General features: G+C 39.1%; 1 protein-coding gene across 1 annotated transcript; it reads left to right on the plus strand.

Annotated features, from left to right (window-relative positions):
- Positions 1 to 308: 308 nt before the first annotated feature.
- On the plus strand, positions 309 to 11,568 carry LOC307019619 (four and a half LIM domains protein 1-like). The gene is made up of 6 exons (XM_079650619.1): positions 309 to 434; positions 9,324 to 9,503; positions 9,593 to 9,767; positions 9,959 to 10,128; positions 10,217 to 10,403; positions 10,748 to 11,568. The coding sequence occupies exons 2-6, from the start codon at positions 9,348 to 9,350 to the stop codon at positions 10,897 to 10,899; spliced, it is 840 nt and encodes a 279-aa protein (XP_079506745.1). The 5' UTR covers positions 309 to 434; positions 9,324 to 9,347; the 3' UTR covers positions 10,900 to 11,568.
- Positions 11,569 to 11,847: the final 279 nt, after the last annotated feature.

An 11,847-nucleotide genomic window follows, 5' to 3' on the forward strand; every position in this document is an offset into this window, starting at 1 on the left:
TAATGATATTAAAGGAAATGTAATAAAGGTCATGCATTAATAGCTAATACTTGAATATTGTTGTCAAAGATTCAACGCACCAAATTATCCCATATGCCATATTAATCCCTTATAACCCTTATTTATTACAGTCATGACCAATCAGAACACAGGTTTTTTGCATTTTTGCTTATGCTAAATAAAGTCTTTGGGCACAAGTTCATTAAATATGTGAGTGAAAATAACCTCAACCTTTATTTTGAAAATGTATTCACTCCGCTAGAACATCGTAGTTACTCTTTTATTTTGAAGGTACAACCTGTTATTTCCGGTCTGAGTGCGCGGGTGCTTGTGTCGCGCTTGACGCAGATGGCAGTACTTAAAAACGTGTGAGGGTCTCGTTGAAGCGTCCCACTGTCTGCTTCCAGAGCCCCGCAGTCATCCTCCTGAATCCGGTAAGCTGGCTGATAAGCACCACTTTTTTACCGTACACTATCTAAGTTTACTTTCTTTTTGAAACTTGTTTTTACAGAAATAACTTCATGCGGGACTGTTTTTAGTAATTTGCACGCGCAGGTTTTATTACGGTTGATGAAACTGTTGCACTAGTCTCACTTATATATTCTATTAGCCCACTGTAAATATGTGACCATTGATTGTAATCACCTTTACAGTATGTCCAACTAACACATGTACAGTCAGGACTCAGTAGCATGCAACTCTCTTCCCCTGTCACACATCTTGTGATTTCATACACATTACATTTGCAAAGCAGCGTTTTGATATCCGGAGAGGAAACAAGTCTTAAAGTCTGTCTGGGGCGTTGGCTGTCTCTGTACATGTGTATGTGTGTGTGAGAGCTACGGTTACATGCTGACTTATGGAAGCCTTGGCTGCTCCTGAAATCTGTTTCCAGTTAGGAATTCTCCTTTTTTTCACCCAGTGATGGAACCGCTGAGGCTCAAAAATGCATCACAGAGGTCAATTAAAATTCCTATACTGCTATTTTCATTGTCCTGTATGTGTGTGCGTTATATACATGTAAGTGATGCATATGGCTCCAGTGTTGGTTCCACCAGTTATCATTATATTGCAAGCTCTTGTGAGGCAAGTTCAGGATCCAGATTTGCAACTGAACTCTTTCTCTCTTTCATGCAGTGAGTTACAGAGCAGATTATGCAACATAACCTTTAAAAAATAGGAAGAAACACCTGCTTATTCATAGATTTATATAAAAAAAGAATGCATCTGTTGGATTGAAAAAACAAGACTGAAGGAGGAAGGAGAGATGTTCCTCTAACTTTACAGAAGGAAACCTCATGTCACAGATGTTGCAACTGAAGTAAACTTTTTTATAGACTAAATGTTGCAGATTCCTTCTGTGATTTGGAGGTACTTGCCTTACAGTACAGTCATTCTGAACAGCATGCGCAAAAACAAACTCAGACATAAGTAAGCCAAGAACCATATGTGGAACTGACCTTTTGCTGCCTCACACACTCACAGACTCACACACTCACAGACGAAAGCCATAGGGAGTTTTTACTGATTCAAAGCTGGTGCCTGCATGTCAAAGAAATTACCATGAGCTCAGTCCCATAAAATACATCACTGGCTCGTAAAACGTTATGCATTTGTCTGAATTTATGTCATAGGAACTCCCTGTTGTGTTTCGCCTGTTGTGACTTTATTAAGATAGAATGTAAATGGGAATCAGACTTTTATATTTGATTTTTTATCGATCCCCAATGGTCAACTTAAACATTTTTAGTAGAGTTTTTAATGGTTTCTGCAGTTTTAATAATCTGACAAACTGACAAACTGATGGTGAAATAGATTTTGACTGATTTAGAAACTTGGCAGTGTGTTATCTTTAACCGGCGGCCATTCAAACCTGCTGTGATATGTTTGGGTTTGCTGATTTCAATCAGAGGTTGTGAAATAGAAGGACACAAAGACGTTTCTTTATAATATGTAAAAGGAAGGTGGCAAAGCTAGTAACATATTCTTGTGCCGTCAAAGACATCAAGGATGTCTAAGAGTAAAGGGGACGGCAGGTGCAACATCAATTAAATGGCTAAATATTAGATATGTTTAAGATTTAAATTAATAGTTTGGTAGCTTAGCTTAGCATACATATTAAGCGGGAAGACACAGGCTCTGTCTTAAGGTTCAAGGTTCTTTATTTGTCAACAAACCTCATTTACAATTAACCCGTTATATCGCATTAGAATAGATAAATCCGTCCCAATAAACAAAGTGTGAAAACACATTTTCTTGGCCTGCAGGAGTGACTTCTTGAAGTCTTGTTGCAACTGGTAGGTTCATAACTTTTAGTTTGTACACTTTGGTTTTTCAATGGCGTAAGCAAACAAGATAAAACATGTAAATGCGTGAGCTTCAGAGTGTGTCGTTATCTTATCTTGTATTTATTACAGAGCAAAGCTAGCTGTTTCCCATTGCTCCCAGTCTTTAGCTTCTGATTGTAGCTTCATATTTCATGCACAATGAGTGTGGTAACAATGATCTGATCTAACTCTCATAAAAAATGGTTAAAATGATTTAAAATAGGGATGTAACTTATTTTACACAGACGTTTTCATATTGGATACAAGTTGTGAGGATTTGATACCTTATGGTCTTCACTGAGTACCTGAATTGCAACTGTTATTTCTAAGGAATTTAAGGCAGGAAATGTAAATTGGGGGCAACAATTTTTCAAATTGTCAGGGTCTGTATGATATCGGTTTCTAAAGATGACAGGGAAGGTAGCCAATGCTTTACTAAATGAGGAGGAAGGGGGTCTAACTGGCAGGAAGAACATTTGGATTTACCAATGAGACCAGATAATTCAGCAAAGGTTGGGAGTTTAAAATGTACATGGTAAAAAAAGAAGGAACAAAGAAAGACACATAAAGTGAACTGTATGTATTGTTACAGCTGAGCATTCAAAAAGGTCAGGAAGGATGTTGCATTTTGGGATACAGATGAGGTGTGAAAGTGTAGGCTGGCTGTAAAATATTAAACAGGGCTCTTGTGTTCTCTTCGCCTGACCTTATTAAATTGGCCTAATAGGTCGATTTGGCTGTTGGGCGTCCTTTTAGCGATGTTTCTTGTCGTCAGCACTTTCTAAGACACCAAATATGGTAAAAATATTGAGACATCTCTTTAGTTGAGTTAAAGAGGCTTTTAAAAATAGTTGCCTGTATACTCAACACTTTACTAAGAAACTTAATTATGTTGGTCTTTCCCTTAATTTGACAATCTGTGAGCTCATTCAGCCCTGTGGTCTAACAGTTAAACTGAGGGTAAATGATCTAATGTTTGGTCCCCTGAAGGGAGGGTTATATATTTATATATTATTTTTAAACAGAAAGCGTCATGTTTGGTATTCGTTCATAAATGGTTCTCGTAAAGTACGGCTTTGGTGTGGTCATTTATGTCGAGGTTTCAATCTGGGAGAATGGTTAGAAAGTGGCTGCAGATTTATAAAGGGATATTTTGGAAGCAAACAAGCCCTTAAGGCAGCACTGAGGGCTTAAATGTCCCGTTATACATTGGACATTTAGTAGTGCTCCAACAGGACTGATTTGGTGCCAATGTGGGGGCTTTCCCTTGCACACATAAAATGTCATAGATATTCATGGAAATGGTAATTGGTCGTACATTGCTGCTGCTGAAGGTTTTCTCAGCTGCTCTGTTCTGAAAGACATCTCAGTTACTGAATGAGAGGAGAAACAGAAGGAGTGTGTCACTGATGAAGAGAGAGGGAAACAGAACAGACAGAGTTAGAAAGGCAGCTAACAGCAGCTTCTTGTAAAACCATCATGTCCGTCCTGTTGTACTGGGACATGTCGGGTTTGTTCGACCTCGCTCTACACGACTCAGATTTGTTGTATTGGCTTTATTCCACCGTCTGGAATGTGCCCCACCGGAGCCAAAGAAAACATTATCTTTCTTTGTAGACTGATGTGGAGTTTCAAATTCTGATATTGTATATTTATTTTTGAGATGGTATGACTGGAATCAGGGTGGGAATGTTCTCTGTGTGCAACAGTTCTGCAGTTGAACCATGATCGGAGATACAGTGATCTTTAAAAGATATAATATGTAACATTTCTGCATAAAAAGGTCTGAAAACGATTAGTTTATGTAATGTATTTTGTTTCATTTTCCCAAATGTTTCTAACCAGTTTCGAACCCAGATAATTTTTTCCTGGAAATGGTCTGTTTCATTTGGTCGTCTGTAATGGCAAGGTCAGCGTTGAGGTTGTCTGCCAAAAGCATAAAATACAAATTGTATCCAGTTTTAAGCCACATTTTCAGATATATTAATAGATCTTGGTCTTTTTTGACTTTATGTGAGTATAGCTCAAGGTAGACAGGAAAGGGGGAGAGAAAAAAGAAATATACTCTATAATGGACACACGGCAGTTAAACTGTTAATGAGGGAAGCATTATCTTACTCACGGGTTTTAGTAATGCAATGCATTCTGGTCTTTTGAGGCTTTTGTTGATTCAGACGTTGATGTATCTCCTTGTCTCCTACAATGGATTGTAATGATTATAATATAGAGGAACATCGCTACAGACTTCTTAATGTAGTTAACCGCTTCCTGCTGCCCATTCTGAAAAACAAGAAAAGACAATTTAATCAGCTGATGATTTGATCAGTTTTAGGCTAATTTGAAGGTGCACAAAATAGTTAATATACTTTTGAGCTACAACATCGATAAGCCAATGGACAGAAAATGAATCAGCCTCAAATGTGTTGGGATAAAAGTGTACAGCTCATGTCCTGGGTAGATTACAAGTACAAGCCTTTAAAGCAACAAGATCTCTTAACACAATCATTCAATAAGTAGCAACCACAACACTTTAGACTTGCACCACTTAAAGGTCCTTTCTTTCCCAACGACAACAACTTGACATTTAAACAATGACTGACCCCTAATCACACCAAGTAATAACCAACACAGCCAACACATTTATTAATTAATTTAAAACATACCTCTACAAATCAAACAATTGTAGAGAAAAAGCATACAATTTAAAGAGGAATTTATAATGATAAACACAGCTAAGGATGAAGATATGTTTAAGAGGAATATGTTGTACATTCCAGCCTTTAATCTATTTTTAGAGCATCAGGAAGTCCCATTAGCTCTACCGGCGGCCACACAGGTCAATGATTAAAGAGTTTTCAAAGGACAAGTCTGCATAGAAGAAGAGGTCACACCTGCAGCACACACTGAAGTGATGGCGTTAATCAGATGTTAATGTAAACACAGTTATTAGCCACTACAGTGGAGGAGAGCCCATTGTGTGTGTGTGTGTGTGTGTGTGTGTGTGTGTGTGTGTGTGTGTGTGTGTGTGTGTGTGTGTGTGTGTGTGTGTGTGTGTGTGTGTGTGTGTGTGTGTGTGTGTGTGTGTGTGGCTGAATTGTGCCACCTTAACCGTTTGATGGAGACTTCCTGTTTCTCAGCTTTCCGCTACATTCTTTAGCGATGAGCTCATGCCAACTCACACACACGTGTATGGACAGACACAGATGGTGGGTACAAGAAGACAGTCAAATAAATACACAGCGTTTTACATTAGTTTGTCTCTAGCTCTCTGTTACTCTATCTTCACTTCTTTGTCTTTTTCTCAGCACCATGTGTTCAAAATGTGTATGTCCTCTTTTTTCACAAGGCATGATGTCACCTCTCTGTGTTTTATTTTTACACCACAGACCTCCACATGCTGCTGCAATTGTTGAGGTGTCTGAAACTTTAACAGAAGTGGAGAGCAGAAGTAATAAGATCTTATCTTAATGTATTTTAAATCATGTGACTGCAGACTGCATACCTCTAGGCAAACACATAATATATAATAAAGCATTCACCACAAATAATGCCTTTTTGAAGTTGCTTAAATGAAGTGAATTTGTAAAAGACAATATACTTGTAGGGACTAACTGGTCCAACCTCTAGCTTCCAGGCTCTCTTGCTCAAACTCGATCCATCAGTCGAACTTGACTTACATTTGGATCTCAACGATATACATCCGTCAACTTTTGTGACACCAAATCAAGTCTGGGGAATAAAGTGGGGAGGTACAATACAACATCGGACCAATTGCCAAAAGCAGAACATTTCTGAAGATAGAAATATATAAACGTCTGCGGAATTCACCTTAACTGCTTCCATAGGGATCAAACTGTGTTTTGCATTTGCAGCTAGGATACAAGAAAATAATATATGTGCTGTTGTGCCGTGACACAGCGAGAATATTTATGGCAGGGAAACAAATGAAAGACATGCAGCAACAGTGTCCTCAGAGCCGCCTGACGTCAGTGAAACCGGATTTATTTTCCTCCAAACCTGTGGATACTGGCTCACTTCCTGTCAGCCATTGTTAGCCTCTCATCAGATAAGGTATTCACGATGCTGGTAGCCAAGCTTTATCATTGCCAGCTCCACAGCCCTAGAGCTACATGTTGCTTCATCTAGCCGTGGATTCAGGATCTCCACCATGTTTGCCAGTGCAGTTTCGAAAAAGACAAGGAACTACAATTATACATGAATTCTTGTTTGTTTAGGGAGAGGCAGGACATACAAGATAACAGGTAAATACCTGTCTTTGTCTCGCTGTCCTCTTGAGAAGATGTATGAGTAGCCTCTCCCAGTTAACAAATAAACCTGCTGCTGGTTTTTTCTTTTAATAAGTTATGAATTAGCCGGTTACTGAAAGGAAGAAGTATGTCCACTCCACATGGGGTCACTTTGTACATTTATTATTATCTGTTGAGGAGACAGGAACACAAAGGAAGTTATTTGATCAACATTATTAACAGTAGCACCTTTAACCTCAGCCACGTTTCTCTGTCAAACAGCAGTCTGACTGGTTATGACTCTTGCTATATGCTATATGCTAAATTAAAGTGCTATTTGCATATTATCTGTTCAAGTTATTTGATTGGGTTGGAGAGTTTAAGTGTCACATGATCGCTGAGAAGCGTTTCTACTGAATACAATTCTGGCATTTGAAATATATATCCTTAAAATGGTCGAATTCAAATACATTTATTGACCCTGGTCAGAGTGTGTTGGTTTGTTAGCATGCCTGGTTTAGTCCTATTATAAAGTATTTTCTGTATTTTATCTTTTTCCATAAGTGATCCATGTCCAGTCATTTGTTTTTAATGATACTACAAAACTGGAAAAAGAGCTCTCAGACAGAGAATATTGGCCACAACATACAGTTTTTTGTATAATAGTTGGTAGAGTCCAAAAAAGGAGAGACTGCTGGTGCACACATGAAGGTCATGACTCTTCATTTCACTCGACCCACATCTTCACTTAAACCCAAACTATTTTTAACGTATAGCCTTTATATACGCTTTCTGTATTTATAAAGAAAAAGACTCAGTTGTGGGACTTTTAAGCTCAATTGCAAATATTTGACGCATCGATCATATTACATGAACTACAACTGCCTCTCTCCGCCTGTGACCGATGAAGACCATCATTAATCCCTGCTGTCAAAAGTTTCAGCATTTTCAAACTCTTATCTGTTAGCCTCCCCCTTTAAATAGGAATCACCCATCTGTGATTTTTGCTGATAGTTTAAGACAAGTCACAAGAAAACGTGGTAATTTGATCGCCGGTGAACGCAGCCTAAATTTGTGGTAACGTTGGTCCTGTGCCAAAACCAGAACTTCCTCCCGAATGTGAGCCGACATGCTGCTCCAACCCGGAGGTGAACGCTATAGTTTGTGGTTTCCTTGGTCTGCTAGGGAGTGGTCTGTGTAAGAAGTGTGTGTGTGTGTGCGCGCGCGCATGTAGGTTCTGTCAAGGAGTTGTCAACGTCCAAGATCTCACCACATTTGTCATACCAGGCATTCCTTCATGTGTACACCTCACAATGCGGACACACACACACACACACACACACACACACACACACACACACACACACACACACACACACACACACACACACACACACACACACACACACACACACACACACACACACACACACACACACACACACACACACACACACACACACACACACACACACACACACACACACACACACACACACACACACACACACACACACACACACACACACCTCTGTGCAGTTTAGGAGAATTCCTTACGGTCAGCCAGCATGAACTTGATGTGGGAAATGACAGAGTGAACACACTTGAGCCATCTCTTCCTCCACGTTTCTATGTGTTTGTGTAGTCGTGATTTAGCCATCATGTTTTATTTACAATTTGGAATCCAAACCCTGCAATCAAAGCTGTTTTGGTGATCAACGTGGAGATTTTGGTTCTATGTTTAGGAAGTTAATGAGTGTTGTATTTTAGGGACGCTGATTTTTATCTTGTGTGAGAAATCAGTTACAAGATGCTGAGGATAGTTATAATTAAATGACTTAGGAACAATTTATAAAAAGCATTCAGATCCTTCATTTGAGCAAAACTAACAATGGCACTGCGTACAAACATACTGCATTACAAGTGAGTACAAATGTTTAGAATCAAAAGAGCTCATTATGCAAAAATGCTACAGATTTACATATACTCAGTATTGCCTCATCAACATTTGAATGTCAAATCTGGTTTAGGTTGAGCTGACAATCAAATCAAAAATAATAATCTCTAATTATTAACTCTAAAATAAAGTCAAAATCATAAAAAGGAAAATACTCAAGTGTTATTGTAATACACTTAACAATTCGTCTGTGGCTTTTACATGTATGTTTGTGAAATGCAAAACATGAAATAGGATTTTTTATTGGATCATTCCATTGCAGGATTCAAGCTTGTGTTGTTGGTTTTATGTCTGCCTCTCAAATCAGCTATCGAGCTTTATTGCCCATTTTATTTGTATTATAAGGCAGAGCAAATATGTATGAGGAGGACCATATCTCACAGAGTACATAAACACTCTTGTGTTAATGCTTTGCACATAATTACACACAGAATCACAGACATGTACACCTGCTGGATGTTCTTTGACACAAAACCAATATTCAGCGGTGCAGATTTCTTGTGTCTGAAATTAAATCATCTCATTAGCATGCAATTAATATCAATTATTTGGAAACCTATTCGTTTTCCCTTCAGCCCATATAAGTGTTCCAACAGCGCCCCTTTGTGGTGCTTTTAAGTAGCCTTTCTTTCAATTTGGCTACTAGGTTACGAGAAAGATGTTACGGTTAATTTGAGAAATCAAGCTTGAAAAAGTACAGCTATAAAATGTGCATTATTTCTAACTTGATTTCTCACGAGGACTTTATGGTAAGCTGTATTTGACCTTCCCTCTCTTCTTGGTGTATTGTAGTTGTGAGTCTCCCCCGGAGTGACGATGGCAGAGAGCTCGAACTGTTTCTACTGTCGGGAGGACCTCGGGGGGAAGAGGTTCGTCCGCAACGAGGGCCGGCCGGTGTGCATCCGCTGCCACACCAAGTTCTGCGCCAACTCCTGCGCCGAGTGCCGTCGACCCATCCCTGTGGAATCAAAGGTATGTTTGGGGTTTTCTATGCGTGGAAATCAGCCCTGCCTTTTTTCCCCCTCCACAAACATCTCATCAACCTTTCCTTCCTCCATCAGGAGCTCAGCCATAAGGGCCGGTACTGGCATGAGGAGTGTTTCCGCTGTGCTAAGTGTTACAAGCCTCTGGCCAAGGAGCCCTTCAGCACTAAAGACGACCGCATCATGTGCGGGAAGTGCTGCTCCAGAGAGGACGCGCCGCGCTGCCACGGCTGCTATAAAGCCTTACTGCCCGGTAAGACCTTGATAGATTCAGAGTGCTGTGTGGGAGAATGTTTGGGTCACTGGACATTAATAAACTGTAAAAAACACTACATTTTAACAGAAAGAATCCTGTACTGATATCCCTTTTCTCACTGCAGTGAAGGTACTTTCCTACTACCTGCTTCTCTGCATTAGCACTCACTCTTCTGTGATCTCCTGCAGGCACAGAGAGTGTGGAGTACAAAGGGAACTCGTGGCACGATGAGTGTTTCACCTGTTTCAACTGTAAACGACCAATAGGATCGCTGAGTTTCCTCTCCAAAGGAACTGACGTTTACTGCAGCCCCTGCCATGACAAGAAGTTTGCCAAACACTGCGTCTGCTGCAAAAAGGTTTTACTATTACTGTTAAAAACAAAATTCAAACATCATCAACGTTCACTATTCATACATGTAGCTCTTCTCTTTCCTCCGTCTCCAGGCTATAACTTCTGGAGGAGTGAACTACCAGGACCAGCCGTGGCACAGCGACTGTTTCGTGTGCAGCTCCTGCTCCAAGCCCCTAGCAGGCACCAGTTTCACCAACCACGAGGACCAGGTGTTCTGTGTAGACTGCTACAAGACCTCCGTGGCAAAGAAATGCAGCGGCTGCCAAAGCCCCATCACAGGTGACTGAAACTGAGGATTATGTTTCAGTTAAATAAAATATTGATGAACTAGGATTAAAGCTTGTGTTCCTCCGCCAACCAGTCATGTTTTAGGTTACATCCATGTCTTTCCGAAAAGCCATCATTTTATTCTTTAAAATCTTAAATTAAGGCCATAATATATGTTGTGTTTAAGAGGACCTATGACCTTCAAATTATAATAATTTAGTCCAACTAGACGTTTGAAGATATGACCTAAGATATCATGTTCATTGGTACTTTAGACTAAACGAAAAACCTTTGTTGCCAGAGATGCATAATAATATTCTACGGTTGTACTAATCTCAGACTGTCCCCTCTGTCAGGGTTTGGTAAAGGAGTGAACGTGGTGAACTACGAGGGCAGCTCCTGGCACGAATACTGCTTCAACTGTAAGAGATGCTCCCTCAGTCTGTCCAACAAGCGCTTCGTGGCCAAGGGGGGAGACATCCTCTGCGCCGACTGCAGCGAAAAGTAGAGCTGGAGAACGCTGTCTTTGTCTAACCGTGGTTTAAAGTCCTTTTATATTTCTTTTATTATTACATTAAGGCCAGAGTCCCCATTTCAATATTATGTTTATTATTAAAGTGACCTTTTGGCAGATTATGACAGAAACGTTGGGACAAATTGTGATTCGTATCCATTGTTGATTGTTTGCTGCATGCTAATACATGATTAGCCACCTGCAGCTAAAGTAAATTAGCAGCAGATACATTCCCTACTTACCTGAGATCTTCAAAGTAGATCTAATGATGCTGTATTTGAGTCTGCCGCTCTTAAGAAACATGTTATTAGTTTTTTATCTAAACTGATGGTTGTGAAAGTTGATACTTTCCCTCAACTCAGTGTATGCTAGCCTATTAGCATAAAGCTAGATGGTAACGTGATTTTTAAAGCTTTTTAAATGTATTTTTCATCTTTTTTAAGCACAAAAACACCTGCTTTTGATAATGTCAAAAATGTGATATTTTCCTATGATCAAAGTGGTTTTAAATAATCAAAAAATATTTCTATATTTGTATTAATTGCTCATTTACAATGCATTGCTATGCTTATTGTGTGTTTGAATAAAATAAACGTGTATGCACTTTTCTTAACCAGTCTCCCTTCAAGTAAAGAATAAATATAAGTATGAAATTGGAACATATATTCTAATTGTATGCCTTGTTATGTTGCTCAAATGAAATAAACTTTCTAAAAAAACTCTACGACAAACCGCTAAACATTTCACACATTATTTTGCCAGGATTACCATGTTACAACTAATGTACTCAAGATAAAGATTGTTGGAGCTATATATCTCTTTATATTATTTAATAGTTTGAAATGTATTCTCTTGTGGTTTATATTATTTATTTATATGTATTCTTAGTTAGTGTCATAAGTTAAAGTAGTTTCTATGCTTTTATTTTGAAGGCATGTTTTG

Source organism: Notothenia rossii (genome assembly GCF_949606895.1).
Source record: "Notothenia rossii genome assembly, chromosome: 9".
NCBI lineage: Eukaryota > Metazoa > Chordata > Actinopteri > Perciformes > Nototheniidae > Notothenia > Notothenia rossii.